Raw genomic sequence first — 19,039 nt, forward strand, 5'->3', positions numbered from 1 at the left:
CCTCTGTGTGGGCTTCTGGATGGGCTGTTCTTTGTCTGTTTATCTGTCTGCCCAGACAGCCACATAGCCAACTCCCTCATCACCTTCAAATTTTGCTCAATATGTCACTTTCTCCATGAAGTCTATCCTGACCACCCTATTTAAAATTACAACGTGCCCTCTTCAAACACCCACACCATCATCCTCCTTACTCCATTGTTTTCTTATTTCTTATGTTTATTGCCTATTATCGGCCCATTTCCTTCTAGATCATAAACTCCACAAGAATAAGGTGTTTTGCTCCATGAAAGTAAGGATGTATCCCCCAAACAGTGCCTAAAATATAGTAGTATGGTACATCCTAGTTGCTCAATAAATAGCTATTGGACAAATGAATGAATTAGTATATGCATAAAGAAACACCAATAGTATATATTAAAAAACTAATGAAAATGGTTACATGAGATGATGAAAGGGGGTCAGTGGCGGCAACGAGATCTCTTATTGCATGTTTGAACTTGAACTCATGAGGAAGATGCATGGTGGGAAGGTTTCCCAGCACTTTGGTAAAATACTTCCCTTTCAGCTGAGCCCAGAGCTAAACCCCAAACCACCTCTGTGGGCATTTGCCAGGTGATGACCCCCAAACCAGAAATGGGTGGCATATTTTCATATTGTTTTGAACATATATTTTCATATTGTTTTGAGTTTTGAACCAGGTAAATATATTAGCTGTTAAAGAAATCAAACTTAAAAATAATATGACTGTTGGAACTGTGGGACTATGTCAACACTCCTTAACTTCCATATGGAAGAGAAAAGCACATGTATATGTTTAATTATGTTAGGTATGCCCTACTTCCTTGTGCATGGCCTGAGGGGAGTCTGGAAACAAAGAGAAGCCTATGGAGTCAGAGGTAGAAGCCAAGCCCTGCCCTTCCCCCTTTTCTGTTGTGGGGGTGCTGGCCAACAGCAAGAGTACACGCAAGGCCACCCCCTGTTCCCAGCTGTTTCTAACTTCAGATGTGATTTCCTACTCATATTTTCATTTTTCTGACAGAGACTTGGTGCCCACAAGAGGAAGCATCCAGCACAATCCAGCGCAATCCTCTCAGAAATGTGGCTATGACAGAGCAGGAGCCCTTGGTATGTGCAATTATCTTATTTATTGGGTGGTCCCGATTTTGAAAATGGGGTTCCAGAATTCTTCTACCATTGACTATTTTCCATCATGAACATATAAATCCAACTTTGTTTTTCCCTTAGGATAATAAACGTGAGTAGACCTAACACCATTGTCCTGGCATGGTTGGAGTGGAAAATCCAAAAGAGTTAATGCACCTAGAAGTTACACTTCCTAAGATGTTTTGTAAGTCTAAGCTTTGACAAAACAGAGCTCATGCACATTTCAGAAAATTTTCAGACAAGAAATTAGATACTGCATTCCAGGGTACATTGGCGGTAGATCTCTGGCTCATGGAAAAGCCTGGTGAGGGACCACATCTGCCACCCATTTCTGGTTTGGGGGTCATCACCTGGCAAATGCCCACAGAGGTGGTTTGGGGTTTGGCTCTGGGCTCAGCTGAAAGGGAAGTATTTTACTGAAGTACTGGGAAAGCTTCCCACCATGCGTCTTCCTCATGAGTTCAAGTTCAAACATGCAAGTACTTCTGTAGCCAGGAGTCATGGGAAGCCAGGGAAAGTAGAATTCATCCAAGAGAAGTAATTCCTGGCTAGGTGGAGTTGGTGATCTCCAAATGGGTCTCAATATCAGTGTGTGTGTGTGTGTGTGTGTGTGTGTGTGTGTGTGTGTGTATGGTCATGGCTTCTTTAAGATGAAGCGGTTTTTGACAGCAGCATAGAGGTGGGCAGGAGACAGCACACTGGAGGTTGAATTAGAGTTTTGTTTTTTCCTCTCACTCTGTTCCCAGGTCCTTTGACTAGAGGAAACTTTGACTTCCTGCTTGCCAAACCACTTCCCCTCTCTCCCTCTATGAACATTCTCCCTACCCTCCAGCCTCCTCCCTCTAGGAAAGGCATCTTGGTTTCCTAGCATTTCACTTCTCTAATACAACCACTAACCTCTGCCTGAGTGACTCCTGGGTCCTGAGCCAAGCAGAACTGAAACTTGGACAACCAGCCGGCTGTCCCCCCAAAAGTGGGTAGGTTGAAATCTTACTGTTTCAACCATATACATGTATATATTTTGTATTCCTGTTGTTTTTCAAACTGCTCCCCAGAACACTAGTCCCTTGAGTTGGCAATATATATTCTCAAGGGAAGAAAAAGGTTCTGTGGTCAAATAAATTTAAAGAATGTTTCAGTGGGTAGGGGAATGGGTAGCTAGGGGATGGGCATTAAGGAGGGCACTTGATGTAATGAGCACTGGGTGTTACATGCAAATGATGAATCACTAAACTCTACCCTAAACCTAATAATATACTATATGTTAACTAACTTGAATTTAATTAAAAAATTTAAAAAAAAAGAACATTTCATACTCTCTCTTCTGGAGCTTTATAGTGCACACTATCATAGTAAAGGTTCTGAGAAGGTCTGGAGCAAAGAAAACTTTTTTAACATTATTTACCACAAGTTTCCCAAACTTGTTTAGGTAAAAAAAGAAAACAAAACATCCGCCTCTCGCCTCCTAACCCTTGCAAAACACAGTAGAAGTCCTTTCCTTACAATCAAGACTAAGAGTAGGTTTGTTAATCAAAAGAAGTCTGTTAAACCAGAGAATGCTTTTAAAAAATGACTTGCAGTAACTTGATATTTTAACTTAAGTATTTAACTTAAAAACATTTAACTTTAAAATGTGCAAATATACAAACATTTGCCAATTTTCTAACATAGAACTTAGGCCTTTTCTTTGTATGAACCCACTCATTGGAGATCTGTACTATCTTTCTTCTAGAAACCATAACACATTGTGTGGTTTTCTAGTATGTGGCTTTATTGGTTTGCTTGTTTCTTTTTATGGAAAGAAAACTAAAAGACCATGAAGCAATCCAAATGTTTCTTTTTTTAAGGTCAGTTTTAAGTTCATAGAAAAATTGAGCAGATAGTACAGAGACTTCCCACATATTCCATGCCCTCTCTACCCCAACACACAGCTTCCCCAACTATCAACATCCTACACCAGTGTGGTATGTTTGTTACAACTTATGAGTGTACAATGACATGTCATTATCACTCAAAGTACATAGTTTACATTATGGTGCACTCTTGGTGAAGCTATGGGTTTGACAATGTATAATTGGAAGATGCCAATTATTGCCAATGCCAATTATCCATTATTATATTTTCATACAGAATAGTTTCACTGCCTTAAAGATCCTCTGTATTCTGCCTGTTCATCCTTCTTTCCCCTCTAAACCCTTGGCAACCACTGATCTTTTTATTGTCTCCATAGTTCTGCCTTTTCTCGAAAGTCATATATTTGGAATCATACAATATGTAGTCTTTTCAGGTTGGTTTCTTTTACTTTGGGAATATGCATTTTTATCCATGTCCTTTCATGGTTTGAGAGCTCATTTCTTTCTTTCTAGCACTAAATATTATTCCATTGACTGATTGTACCACAGTTTATCTATTTCAACTTGGTCTTTATAGGACAGATATCTTTTTGTACTCCCATTTCATTGGTTTACATAGTACTAAATTAAATTACTCAAACACAATGACAAGCAAAACTGGCATGAACAAACAATGATCAATGATGCTAGGTAAACATAGGTAACCCAAAGACCATGATTAGTGAGTACTTTACCAGTTTATGTTACCAAGGGAATGGAAACTTTAGGTTCAAGCAAAACATTTTTGTCCACTTACTGTTAACATGTGTATATTTATGTTTTTCTAACTACCTACAATAATATCACTGGTTAATATAATATGATATGCTTAGGGTGAAACTCACCAGCAAAGAGAGTGGATCTCAATCCACATTCCTAAAAGTTTTCTTGACTTTTTAAATTATTTTTCTGACTTCTTATCAGATGTGGTTATCTTTTTAACCTCATAATGTAACTGACAATAAGCACGTACCAGGATTACAAGTGTCTCCACTATTCTTAGTGCTTGCTTGTGGATTGCCTCAAAGTGATCATTTTGAGACACCTCGATGTGGAATGTGACATGTGATTTCTTACATATGGATTTCCTCTATCTAGAAGCTTTAATATTTTCTTCCCACACCCCTGGGATATAGACATTCCACTTTGGAGATGGCTGACCTTATAAAAGTCCAGAGAAATTGAGAAAATCAATTAAGAATGACTTCAATGCCAAAATGTCAAATATGGGGAACAACAGAGCCTTTCTGAATCAGTAGAACTCAACTCTCTGCTAAGCCAAGCCCTGAGACTTAACAAGGATGTCTGGAGTGACTTTTTAAAGTTCTCAGGGGAGTACCAGATCAGCTCCGACAAACTAGCACTGGACCAGATATGGCTGCCACATTTTCAGATGCTCCCTGATAGACTGGAAACTCATTCAGAAATTATACAAGATTAAGCTCTAAGACAAGGTGAGAAGGAGTGGGGGAGACAGAGAAGTATTGGAGGGTTTCTTTCTGGCTGGTAATAAATGTGGACACCAGAGTTGGCCAAGAGGGAGAGAGAAGACCCTGAGGGAAGGACATGAGCTTGGGAGGTTGCCTGGGTCTCAGTAATTTCCATTCCCAACTCCCTCTCTAGAAACTCCCGGTGCCAAGCTAACCTTGACTGCAAAAGGTGGTCTCTGCATGAAGAAGTGGCCCATGTTGGAAGCCCCATTCACTATGGTGGCTTCTTGCTGCTGAAATGCACAGTAGGTGGGTGGTTTTAATGCCTTCGAGGTTTTAATGCCTTCTTTAAAGGTTCCTGGTCCACAGAGGTCTCGGGAACTCTACCCTGAAGAAATGTCTATAAAAGCATCCCTGACATACAGCAGGGACTCCATCACTTGCCCTGGCGGAATGCACTACAGTAGGACCCCCACATCAAGTCATGCCACACAGACCAAAACAAAACCTACAATAACAAGACATCCTCACTGTTGGCATTTGTTTCAAAAGTCATGAGTGTAGAATCCGAAAATGAGCTTAGAATTGGCCAGCACACTCTAGCCAAATGTTGGTAATATCTACCTTACCACCATTAACAATAACTCTACCTCCCCTATGCCGGACTCCCATCAGCCCCTTACTGAAAGCCCTTTCCAACCACAGCCAAGGAGCACCCTGCCCCAGGCAGCACACAGCAGAACTGCAAGGCCAAAATGCTTCCTCCCTTCCCCCACTATCCGGGTGTCTCATTAAACCACAGCCTGAAACACACAGAGGGTTGCACCTGTTGGGTGCCTGTGGATTTTCTCCCAAGACTCGAAGGGAGCTGCCTGGATGCAGCAAATGCGCACAGACAACGAGTGCTTTGTGTCTTATTAAATGTTCTGTCATTGAAGCTAACCTCACTGGGCTGTGATGACATCCAAGGTTGAGAAGTGGCTTGCCCTCTCATTGCAAGCCTTTTCCCAAAGCCCTATTTCCAGAATTCAGTTACTCGAAGCACTGTTAAGAATGACAATGTCTTAGGTGAGGACCTAGATGATTAATGCACATTACAATGTCTGTGGAATTTGTCTCAAAAGGAAGATCTAATTTAGTTTGCTAATCAAACAACTTCTCCATCATTTAAAGGTTGGAGATTTTCCTACAGAATTAGTAGGAGTCAGGAGTAGACATTGAAGTGTGGACAGGACCAGCTACGTAATCTATGGTACTCTGTGCAAAATAAAAATACAGGGCTTCTTATTGAAAAAGCAGGGGGGAAAAAGCACCCCTATAGGTACTAAAACACAGTGGTTTCTTTCTTCCACAGTCCCTCTCTTGACCTGTCATGGTGTTTTTACTCATTTTTAATGCTGTGCTCCCCAGGCACAGGAATGCTTGTGAGGCTAGTGTGACCCTCACAGACACCCAGGGGTTCCATCCTGTGCCCGGAAGCATGAATGTGTGTGCAGTTGCTGCCTGGCGGCCCCATGTCCTCACTGGGGGCAAAGATGTGGAGCCAGGCAGCTTTCCCTCCTGGGGGCCCGCTGTGGACAGGCAACCCTAAGCGTATTGTAACCTCCATTCCAGGGTATTGTACGAATCTCAGGATAGGCAATAGGCTTGCTCCCACTGAGTCACCCATCAGACATACCATGATGTTTCCAGACTGGGGTCCTTGAGATACCACTAGGTACACATATCCTGATATTCCTCCTGATCAGGTCCCCAATGGAGTGGAGGGCAGTAGTAACTCCTGGGTGGGAATATTAGGGGGGAGGTGTTTATGGTGCCAGAAAGCAGAAGAGTAGGCAGCTGAGAACCCCTCTTGGCAAGGTGAGGAGGCAGTTTAAGACCAAGTCTCTAAGTCCTTAGTGAACGTTCCATGAACTCACGAAACACAAATTCTAAGTTAAAATCAAGAGCTTCAAAATGGTACCCATAAAGTATGAAAGCCAAAGTACTCCTGTAAGTGCACTGATCACATGTCCATGGAGTGGTCCTGACTTTAGACTCAGATGAAAGGAAGTAATTGTGACTGCCTTCCCACCCCAAATACATGTACTTGTAAGATTTTGACATATATGTCATATATATGCATTTTATACACACACACACACACACACTTAAATATATTACAAATAAGAAAAGCTTATGTGTTTTACCCATTTCAACTTTATTTCAGTTATGAGGGAATCAGCAGAGTTGAGATTGAACTTAACAAATGTTTTCTATTTGAAAGACTTCAAGTGGAAGGAAATATGTCAAAGCGTTAATAGTTCTCTCTGAGCCGAGGTGTTAAAAAGTAATTTTTATATCGTTTTAAGGACATTGTGGTAATTTTTTTTCCATGAAAATGATATATGGATTGCTTTTATAATTAGGGAAAAAATGAATTAATGTTATTTTGTGAAGTAATAAAATAAACATACTTTACCTGTAGGGAGAGTACATGTCTCCTTGGACTTTTCTGATACAACCAGTGCTCTCTCTCTGTTAACTTTTCTTAATACTTCTTGGATCATATGAATTTCAAGATTTTCCAGAAGTTTCTGAAGCTAGAGTCAGAAGTTTAAGAGTCACTTTCTACATTCAGCTTACACTTTGAGCTCCTAAGTCAAATTCCTACAGAAGGGTCTGGGGCTATGTTCTTCAGCTACTCTCTCCCAGGGAGAAGGAAGGGTTCCTTTCTCAGGTTTCCAAGTGCTTCTGCAAGGGTAGATACACCTCTTTAGAGACCAACATCTTTTCTCTTGGCCCACATCCCAGTTGATAAAATACAACCCTTTTGTACCAAGTTGTGCTAAATTGCAAAGTGCTCAATGTCTGAGGTGACCTCATGTATCTTGCAAGTCTCTGAATGTGGGCGGGAATTTCATGAGTTGTTATTACAAGAGAAACCCCTCGGCCTGAAACTCAATTTAGATATCAAGGAGGATTTCATGAGAATATTTTAAAATCCAAACATGACTAGGAGAAAACTCTGCCAATAACCATGTGCCCTTACTTTACCCATTATGATTGTAGGGCCCACGTTTCTCCCTGTCAGAGGACCCCAGCTCCTAGAGAGAATCAGGACTCAGAAGGGTAAACAATGGGCTTGGGACTGGGGTCCCAACACTGTGTGTTGCAGGGGTGGGGGACAGGTAGCCACTGAATTCTTGATCTTCCGGGGACACTTCCACTGACACTCAAACAGCTAGAATTTTTGCTTGCTTGTTACCATAACAAGGAGAACACAGCCTTGCCTGTTACAGACACAAGGGAACACAGCCATGTGGAGATGGTGTCCCAGGACCAAGGTGAACAAACCCTTGGAAACACAACCTCCCACATAGACCTTCTAGCACACCAAATGGACCTGTGCATAAATCATGACTTATTCTCAGAAAAACAATCAATCATAGGAGCTATTTTAAATATCCCATTTTCATGGATGTATGTGTTGGGGGCAGTGGATAATTTTGCATGAGATTTTAAGTTTAAGATGGCAGTATGTTCTCTATCATCATCTTTTTTTGTGGTAGTGTACCTTAATTAGAAGAGAATCAAAATACAAAGCTCTAGACCTACAAAATGGAGATATTAGGGCTAGTTATTTACTTAATCAAAGCCCCACATGCTTTTAAATACTTAGTTCTCTCCGAGGCTGTTTAGTGTTTGACATACCTTCAATCTCCACTTAATATCTTAGGGAAAATAATGCCACTTGGGTATATCTGTAGTTTTACATGCTTATGCTGTAAAGCAAATTTTCAGTCACATTCAAAACAGTTCCTGCATACCTGCTGAGTTTTTATTTCGATTTCTGAAGCTCCTTTGGGGGGAAGAATAGACTGACTACTTATTATAATACCTTCGAATTCATCTTCTTTCCCCATCCGCCTAGCTATAGCTTTCATGCTGGGATAGAGAATGTCAGTTCTATTAAAGAAGAGAGACACAAGTTAGAAAACAATCGATTTTTTTCTTGTTTAGATTCTCTGACAATTATTTTTGTTCACATTCTGCTTCCTGTCATTGTTATAAACCTCCCAACCCATTATAGAAACTCATATTGCCATCTAAATTCGCCACAGTTGCCACGCCCTTAGTCAATATTAAATCCCGAGGACTTTTCCCCTTGAGTACATATAATTTCACTCTTCATTCTTCAAAACATTGACAAGTTTTCTCACTGCCTAGTTACCAAGAAAGCTGACTTTAATAACTTGTAGGATAGACCATTTGGACTATGCCACCAAAGAGAACCTTCTTGTGCCCAGTAAGGTCCAAGAATGGTGAGTGGACGCTTGGTGGATGCTTGTTTGATTACAAAACACATGGCAGAAGCAACATGTCTTTCCTGCCTGCTAAGTTATCCCAGCTAGAGCTGGAAGCTGTGAAACACCACTAACACCCCACCCTCCTGCAGACCTAAGACCTTGCACCATATTATACCTCTGGCAGTAGAGAGAGAGAGAGAAAATATGAGAGACTCAACACTTGGGTCCAATGGGAAAGGAAATGGAGAGGAGGTCACAGCAGCAGCCTCTCCCTACCTAGTGCTCACTGGGATCCTATGAATTTAAAAAGCTGATGAGTCAGCACCGTGGGGACACCGGAGAGGCACAAGTTCCTCGAGACAGAACTCTAGGTAAATGAGATACAGTGTTGCTTAGTGGAACAGAGCACTGTCCCTGTAGTCAACAGAACCCAGCTGTTCCTGTAAAGCACTGGTGACAGGACACATCGCCCAGTTTCCTCTGCGCTCAGTGGGGCTGGGGCGTACCAGGTTTAAGACCAAATCTCACCCTCAGTGTAAGGGGAGGAATTTATCAGACACCAGATTCCACTCATTCACGGCGATTTCCACCTCAGCAATGCTCACCTGTAGAGTTCTGAGAACTGTTTGTGGAGGGAGACAGAATCGAGGTCCTGGCCTGGCAGTTTGAGTCGGCCCCAGTGCTCCTTTAGCACTTCCAGCTGCTTCCACAGCACCAGAAAGGATCTCAGGACAGCAAGGGACATCACCGCATTGCATGGGCCCCTCAGCAGTCTGGAGGCTTTGGGGCTGCTTTGGAACGGACTTCTGAATCCTGGCACTCCAGACACATCTGGCTGAAAGCATTACAGAAAGTCTTCTTTATTAATCATAGATCAATATAGGATATAGGATCGATATAGGATAAACTTTTACATTAACCCACGGAGAAGGAGCATCTTGGAGAATGTGTATTCTCCGTAGGAGGAATGGGTTATGGGCTTACAGTACATTATAGCTTAGAGAGGGTAAGCATCCTTTCTAAATAGATAAAATACAGAAAAGAGGCAAATATCTCCATTTTAGCTTTCTGCTTGAGTCTTGTACCATTCATTTAAAAAACTCTTTTACTTGGGTATTAACCTTCTATCTGCCTTTGAAAAATTAGGCCTTTTGTGTTTAGCCTCTGCAGTCTGGAAAGTACCCTTCAACACACTTGAGATTTAATTCCCCTTCACGGTAGTAGAGCTGTAATATGACCTAAAATTAGGGATTTTACTTGTTTTATGGATGAGGAAATGGAAACATAAGTTAATCTTATCTTCTAGTCCTTCTCCTGACCTTTAAAAGTTTACATGTCTCTTAATTTCAACTTACTATCCAATGGGCAATTTTCCTTTAGAATAATGATTTGTTTGCTCATTCATTGGTAGTTGCCTTAACTCAGTGTTTGTTGAGGGACCGCTCTGCCCTGGAGAATGTGGAGGGAACAAGGTTTTCAGGTCCCCCTCTACTGCAGCCAGGTTGTGAGGACCCAAGGTCTTCCAGAGAGTGACAGACAAAACTGGATCCTGCATCCAGGTTCTCACCTGAGGACAGGGTCTCAGTCACAGGAAAAGGAGCATTGCTTTGCAAAGATGCAAACTTGGATCATGAGGTTACTGCAAGAAAGGACTCAGAGAACATTCAGCAATAGCACCTCAGACACTCAAGTTTCCTGGTTCAGAGCAGGAAGAACACCCACTCATTGTAACCGGACCCGTGCTATTAACATATCTACAGAAAGGTTCCTGCCAGAAAGAGGGTTGGTCAGAGGCGGAGTTGGCAAGCCAGACCCAGGGGAGAGCTCACAGCTCCTGTACATGGCAGACAGCCCCTCAAGGAGCCTACCTACTCACTAAGGAGCTAACCCAAGATTTCCAGATTTGTTTTATCCTCAGGAGCCTTTCATCAAATAAAACCTTATGCAGTAACAGAAAACAGTCAACAGGCCAAGGCTGAGCATGGTGACAGCGAGGGGGCAGCGTATAGGCCATGTGGCCCCGCTCTGCTCAAAAAGCCCCAAGATGTTCCCTTTAAAGGGTTTGTGTGCAGTTTCACCTGAAGAAACAGAAAAAAAAAAAGGAGTCTGAAAAGCACCTGGGACTATACCTGAAGGAGATTTATTGGCAATTGGAAGGGCAGGGGCAGAGGAACTCCCCCAGAGATGGAGGATGCCACTGGCAGATACCAGTGTTTCACCGTCCACTTAGATCGCTAGCACAGGTTGGCGAGCTCAGATGCAAAACCCTCCCACCACCACCTTGCAAAGACAGGCAGGGGCAATTGGTGATGGCACTGTTGGGCTGCCTTGCTGAAGCCAGAGCAGGCACCATTTTGCAACACTTCCCTGCTCCCCAGCTGGGGCAGGCAAGAGCAAGCAGTGGCAGCATTCTCCTAGTCCTCAGCTAAAGCCGGTGAGCACAGGTGGTTGCAACATGTCTGTACTCCCTGGTTGGGGCTGGCAACTGTGAGCAGTCCCAGTGTTTTCCTGCTCTCAGCCTAAAGCCAGAATAGGCACATGGTCAAGACATTTCTTCCTCCTGTTGCATTCCCAAAGCCCCCAGGGATGTGCAGTCAAGACATCTTCCTGCTGCCTTTCTGAAGCTGGAGAGTGTGCCCTAACCCCTACATTCTCCAGCTGCCTAGTTAATGCTAGTGGATATATGAAATCCACACAGGGAACGCTCCTTGACTGCCTGCCGCTGGTGGCCGAGGGGCCTGACATTTCTGAGCTCCAAGGGAATGTCACAGTCAGAAAGACAGTATGTGACAGGCCACCTCTTCCAGGCACTGCAGATGGTAGACTGAAGTGCAACCGTGTCTTATTGTGAAAAAAACCCATTTACTCATGCTGCAGCTTTGGCCTGAGGAGCAGGTTTCAGGTTTTCCCTACATCTAGAGGCTGCAGAGATGCTCCCAGGGAGCATAAGCAGGAACACACCATCCTTGCGCGCCTTCTGTGCTTCAATATGGCTCAAAAGTCCTCCCAGAAAGAGCGTATATATTCATGTAGAGTCCCACGTTTTGTAGGCCAGCAGGGATTATAACTGTGGCTGCACTAGACTATATTTGCATGTATTTTTTTTAGAGATTTTATTTATTTATTTGAGAGAGAGAGAGAATATGAGTGGTGTGAGGGGGGAGGAACAGAGGGAGAGGGAAAAGCAGACTCCTCACCGAACAGGGAGCCCAACATGGGGTTTGATCACAACCTGAGCCCAAGGCAGATGCTTGACCTACTGAGCCACCCAAAGCCCCAACATATTTGCATATTTTAAAAGCTGCTGCCTGTAGGTCTAGCTTCAGATTAGCCTGAAACTTGGTGCTAAACGAAATTTCTCCCCTTGGAACACTGACAGGCCTTTGTACCTCCTCAATGACAAGGACATATCAATATTAAATCAGGCTGATTAGACAATCACAAAGTTTTAAGAAACAACCAAAAGCTAGGGCAAGGTTGAATGAGAAGTATCAACTACGCAAGGGCACTCTAACACTGAAAGACTTGGAAAAAGACCATAATGCTATGGAGATAAGTAATCTACCTGATAAAGAATTCAGGGTAAATGCCATAAAGATGCTTACCAAACTTGGGAGAGGAAGGAATTAACCCAGTAAGGATTCAACAATGAGATAGAAAATATAATAAAGTACCAAACACAAGTCCACATAGCTGAAGAATGTAATAACGGAACTGAAAAATACACTAGAGGTGTTAAACATCAGACTGGATGAAGCAGATGAATGAGTCAGAATGCAAAACAATGGAATTTACCCAGACAGTGCCATGAAGGGAAAAAGGAATTTTGAAAAATGAAGATACCTTAAGGGACCTATGAGACAATATCAAGCATAATAACATTTGCATTATAGGGGTCCCAGAAAGAGAAAAGAAAGAGAAATAGGCAGAAAACTTATTTAAAGAAATAATGACTGAAAACTTCCTTAACCTAGGGAAGGAAACAGAAATCTAAGTCCAGGAGGCCCAGAGAGTTCCAAATAAGAAATAACACACCAAGATACATTATAATTAACATGTCAAAAGTTAAAGAGAGAATCTTAAAAGTAGCAAGAGAAAAACCAATTGTTATATACAAGAGAAACACCATAATCAGCAGATTTTTCAGCAGAAACTTTGCAGGCCAGAAGAGAGTGACCCCATATATTCAAAGTACTGAAAGGAGAAAACCTCCAACCAAGAACACTCTACCTGAAGGTTATCATTCAGAACTGAAGAAGAGAGAGAGTTTTCCAGACAAAAGCTTAAAGCGTTCATAGCTCCTAAACTGGCCTTATAAGAAATGTTAAAGAAGGGCGCCTGGGTGGCTCAGTGGGTTAATCCTCCACCTTCGGCTCAGGTCATGATCCCAGGGTCCTGGGATTGAGCCCCACATCGGGCTCTCTGCTCAGCAGGGAGCCTGCTTCCTCCTCCTCTCTCTCTGCCTGCTTGTGATCTCTCTCTGTCAAATAAATAAATAAAATTTTTTAAAAAAAGTTAAAGAGACTTCTTTCAGCAGAAACAAAGTAGCACTAATTATTATTATTTTTTAAAGATTTTATTTATTTATTTGACAGAGAGAGATCACAAGCAGGCAGACAGAGAGAGAGAGGAGGAAACAGGCTTCCTGCTGAGCAGAGAGCCCAATGCGGGACTCGATCTCAGGACCCTGAGATCATGACCTGAGCCAAAGGCAGAGGCTTAACCCACTGAGCAACACAGGCACCCAACAGCACTAATTATTAACAACAACAACAACAACAAAATACAGAAGTAAAAGTCTCTCCAGAAAAAGTAAATATATAGCAAAGGTAATGAGTTAATTTATAAAACTACTATGAAGGTCAAAAAGTCAAAAGTAAAATTAACTAAAATTACAAAAATTAGTTGAGGTAAATAAAATAGAAAGATGTAAAATGTGACATCAAAAACAAACATGAGGGGGTACGGTAGTTCAAATGTAGGGTTTGGAAAATGTTCAAATATAAGTTGCAATCAACTTAGACAGTTATACACATAGGATGATATATGTGAACTTAAAGTAACTACATAGCAAAAATTTATATTAAATATATAAAAGAAAATGAGAAAAGAATCTAAACATAACACTAAAGAAAGTCACCAAACCAGAGGGGAAGAAAGAAAAAGAAGAAGGAAGGAATAGAAAGGAACTATAAAAATAGTCACTAAACAAGTAACAAATGGTGATAAGTACTTACCTATCAATAATTAAAATAAGTGCAAATAAACTAAGTGTTCTAAAAAAATATCACAGAGTAGCTGAATGGATAGAAAAGCAAGGCATATTTATATACTGGTTTTCAGAGACTCATTTCATAAGTAAGGACACACACCAACTGAAAGTGAAGGGATGGAAAAAAGATATTCCTTATAAATGAAAATGAAAAGAAAGCTGGTATAGCTATGCTCATATTAGACAAAATAGACTTTAAAACAAAGACTATAATAAAAGACAAAGAGGAGCACTACATAATGATAAAGAAATCAACCTCAAAAAGATAACACTTTTATAAATATATATGTACCCAATGTAGGAGGACCAAAGAATATAAAACAAATATTAAGAGACCTAAAGGGAAAAATTGACAGCAATACAATAATAATAGGATAATTTGGCATCCCATTTGTATCAATTAATAGATCGTCCAGATGGAAAAAATCAATAAGGAAACATTGGCTTTAAATGACACAAACAGGGGCGTCGGGTGACTCAGTCATTATGCATCATCTGCCTCAGGTCACGGTTCCAGGTCACGGTCCCAGGGTTCTGGGATCGAACCCCATGTCAGGCTCCCTGCTCAGTGGGAAGCCTGCTTCTCCCTCTCTTATTTCCCTTGTTTGTGTTCCCTCTCTCGCTGTCTCTCTGTCAAATAAATAAATAAATAAATAAATAATCTTTAAAAAAAAAAAAAGGACACAAAGCCCAAGTTAGTAAAAGGAAAGAAATAATAGAGATCAGAGCAGAAATAAATACAATAGAGACTAAAAAGATAGTTTTAAAAAATCAATGAAGTGCTGGTTCTTTGAAAAGATAAACAAAACTGACAAACATATGGCTAGGCTCAACCAAGAAAAAAAAGAGAGGGCTAAAAGGAATAAAATCAGAAATTAAAGAACTTATAACTGATACCACAGACGTATAGAAGATTGTTAAGAGACAATTACATACAAATAAAATGGACAACCTAGAATAAATAGATAAATGCCCAGGAACTTACAAACCTTCAAAGACTGAATCATAAAAAAAATCTTAATAGACCAATTACTAGTAAGGAGATTGAATCATTAATCAAAAACCTCCCAACAAACAAAAATCCAAGACCAGACAGCTTCACTGATGAATTCTACCAAACATTCAAAGAAGATTTAACATCTATCCTTCTCAAACTCTTCCAAAAAATAAGAGGAGGGAATGTTTCCAAACACATTTTATGAGGCCAGCATTACCCAGATATCAAAAACAGATGAGGACAACACAAAAAAGAAAATTACAGACCAATATCCCCAATTAACACAGATACAAAAATCATTAACAAAATATTAAACAAAATTGAGCAATATAGTAAAAGGATCATATGCCATTGACCTAGTGGGATTTATTTCAGGAATGCAAGGATGGTTTAACATTCACAAATCAATCAACATGATAAACCAGATTAATAAAATGAAAGATAAAAAATCATGATCATCTCAATAGATGCAGAAAAATATTTGAAAGAATTCAACATCCATTTATGATAAAAATTCTCAGCAAAGTAGGTAGAATGGAAATGTATCTCAACACAACAAAGCCATATGTGACAAACTGACAGCTAATATATTCAGCTGTGAGAAGCTTAAAGTTTTTCCCCTAATATTGGGAACAAGATGAGGATGTTCACCCTCCTCATTTTTATTCAACATAGTATTGAAAATCCTAGCCAGAGCAATTAGGCAAGCAAAAGAAGTAAAAAACATCTGAAATGGAAAAGAAGAAGTAAAATTGTCACCATTTGCAGATCACATGATATTATATATAGAAAACTAAAGATTCCACAAAATAACTATTGGAACTAACAAATGAATTCAGCAAAGTTGCAGGATACAAAATTAATATACAAAATCTGTTGTGCTTTTATACATTAATAATAAACTATAAAAATGAGAAATTGAGAAAACAATTCCATGGGTAATCATATAAAAAAAATACTGAGCAGTAAACTTAAACAAGGAAGTGAAAGACCTGTACACTGAAAACTAGAACTTATCAATTGAAGAAGACACTAATAAATGGAAAGATATTCCATGCTCATGGAATTAGAATAATCAAAATTAATATTAAAATATTCATATGACACAAAGCAATCTACAGATTCATGCAGTCTTCATCAAAATGCTAATGACATTTCTCACAGAACTAGAATAACTAATTCTAAAATATATTATATGGAACCACAAAAGACTCCCAAATAACTAAAACAATCTTGAGAAAGAAAAATAAATCTAGCAGTAACATGATCCCTGATTTCAAACTGTACTACAAAGCTATAATGATCAAATGACATGGTACTGGCATATAAATACATAGATCAGTGGAACAGAATAGAGAGCCCAGAAATAAATTCATGCATATATGATCAATTAATTTATGACAAGGTAGGTAAGAATATAGAATGACAAAAGGACCATCTCTTCAATAGCTGGTACTGGAAAAACGGGACAGCTACATGAAAAAATTAAAACAGACCACTGCACCAAATACAAAAATAAACACAAAATGGATGAAAGACTTGAATGTAAGGCCTGAAACTTAAAACTCCTAGAAGACAACATAGGCAGTCAGATCTTTGACATTGGTCTTACTGATATTTTTTTGGATCTGACTCCAAAGTCAAGGAAAACAAAAGCAAGAGTAAACAAGTGGGACTACATCAAACTAAAAAGCTACTGCCCAGTGAAGGGAGCCATCAACACAATAAAAAGGTCATCTACTGATGGAACAAGATATTTGCAAATCATATCCCTAATAGGGGTTAAAATCCAGAATACATAAAGAACTCATACAAGTCAATAACAAAAAACCCAGAAAGTTTAAAACTGGTCAGAGGATCTGAATAGACATTTTCTAAAAACCAACCAACCAACCAACCAACCAACCCATACAGATGCTCAGTAAGTATATGAAGAATGCTTAACATTACTAATCGCCAGAGGACTGTAAATCAAAACCAGAATAAGATATCACTGCACATCTGTCAGAATAACTATCACTAAATAAATAAATAAATAGCAAATTTTGGCAAGGTAAAAAGAGAACTGTTGTGCACAGTTGGTGGGAATGTAACTAGTGCACCACTATGAAAAACAGTATGGAGGTTCCTCTTAAAAACAGAACTACCATATGATCCAGTAATTCCACTATTGGGTATCTACGAAGAAAATGAAAGTATGAATTTGAAAAGATATATGTATGTTATGTTCATTGAAGCATTATTTGCAATAGCCGAGATATTGGAAACAACCTAAGGGTTCATTGATGGATCACCAGATAAAGAGGCGATTACATACACACACAGGAATACTACTCAGCCATAAAAAACAATGAAAACCTGCCATTTGTGACAATATAGATGGATCTAGAGGGTACTAAGCTAAGTGAAATAAGTCAGTCAGACACAAGTACTGCATGCTTTCACTTTTATGTGGAATCTAAAAAACAAAACAAAATTAAAGCAAGACATCGATACAGAGAACTGACTGGTGGTTGCCAGAGGAGAGGAGGTTTGGGGGACAAATGAATAAAGGGAATCAAGAAGTAACTTCCAATTATAAGATAAAACACTCATGTGGATATAATGTACAGTTTGGGGAATACAGTCAATCATCCTGTATTAACTTTGTATAGTAATGGATAGTAACTAGGCTTACTATGATTTTCATTTTGCAATGCATACAAACAGAGAATCATTATGTTTTATACCTGAAACTAGTATTATATGTTAATCATACCTCAATTTAAAAAGGCATTATAAATTTAAAAAATACACCAAAACTCCAACTTGCCTCTGAGGAACCCAGGGCTCCTGGGACCACTGCTTTAAGGGTCTATCACTTTTGTTTTGGAGTTTAAGAGCCTCAAGTCTAAGAGATCATGGTCAGGAAACCCAGAGTCCTTTCTCACAGGCAGTATAAATTCTGGTGCTTCCTAGTGTCTATGAATATTAAAAACAAATCATGAAATAAAACTAATTAAAATAAATAATTACCGGGGTGCCTGGGTGGCTCAGTGGGTTAAAGCCTCTGCCTTCAGCTCAGTCCTGGGATCAAGCCCTGCATCGGGCTCTCTGCTCAGCAGGGAGCCCTGCTTCCTCCTCTCTCTCTGCCTGCCTCTCTGCCTACTTGTAATCTCTGTCTGTCAAATAAATAAATAAAATCTAAAAAATAATAATTACTTTAACATAAACTTAGCATGTTAATATATTCATATTAAGAGAAGTTTTCTCTTCTTAAGTGTTTTAGAGGATGGAAGGAGGAACAAGAGACAGGATACAGCCCGAAGGTGCAGGAGAGTGGGGATGTCAGGGAATGATGGCAATCCATCAAAAACAGGACCAAGTAATGGTAACTAAAGAGCCCAAAGGGCCCAGCATGCTTCTTGATCTTGGTACTTCTTGGTGCCAAGCCTGATTTACAAACGCTCCCTCTGAATGAAACATCTAATTCTGTGTGGAATTTAGATAGCCCATCCCAACACACTTCCTTTTCCACTAATTTGCCTGAAGTAGACTTAGCTAGTAGGACACAGGGAAGATCTATTAGAAGGCTCTGGAAAGAATTTTCTTCCTTGGTAAAAAGACAAAGTCCCTTAAGGAGAAAGTTTTTTGTTCTTGTTTTCATCTTACAAGGATGAATGAGACATTTTCCTGACATACCCAAGATGGCAGAGCTGGAGCCTACATCAACCTGAGTGGCTGTACCAACCCAAACCACCTCCTCCTAGACTTGTTTTGAAACACTAGTACCCTTTCTAATTTAAGTCACGGCTAGTAGGACAACCTGTTTCTTATAGCAAGTTCATCCTCATTGGTATAGAGGGGCATCAGCTAAAAGGTAAAAAAATCTGAAGAAGCTTCTGAAAGAGTGGTGTGGAAGTTGAAACCTGAAAGATAAATAGGATTTAATCAGATGATGAAGTAGAGAGGGAGGAGGAAAAGGAAGGACGTTTTCCACCAGAGGGACTGGCTCG

At 40.0% G+C, this 19,039-nt stretch overlaps 1 protein-coding gene across 5 annotated transcripts in view; it reads right to left on the reverse strand.

The window, feature by feature from the left end:
* Positions 1-19,039, reverse strand: part of LOC101686176 — a 206,216-nt gene that overhangs the window by 43,759 nt on the left and 143,418 nt on the right. For all 5 annotated transcript variants that reach the window (XR_006606817.1, XR_006606816.1, XR_006606819.1 and 2 more), the window contains exons 35-37: positions 9,381-9,610; positions 8,296-8,434; positions 6,948-7,068 (exon numbers count right to left, since the gene is read on the reverse strand). Coding sequence is in view for 1 of the 5 variants with exons in the window: in XM_013056673.2 (XP_012912127.1) it covers positions 6,948-7,068; positions 8,296-8,434; positions 9,381-9,610 (490 nt within the window). In the remaining 4 variants the exon portion in view is untranslated. The remainder of the gene's footprint in view (positions 1-6,947; positions 7,069-8,295; positions 8,435-9,380; positions 9,611-19,039) is intronic.

Source organism: Mustela putorius, unplaced genomic scaffold (assembly GCF_011764305.1).
Source record: "Mustela putorius furo isolate JIRA1106 unplaced genomic scaffold, ASM1176430v1.1 tig00000450_pilon_pilon_pilon, whole genome shotgun sequence".
Lineage (NCBI taxonomy): Eukaryota > Metazoa > Chordata > Mammalia > Carnivora > Mustelidae > Mustela > Mustela putorius.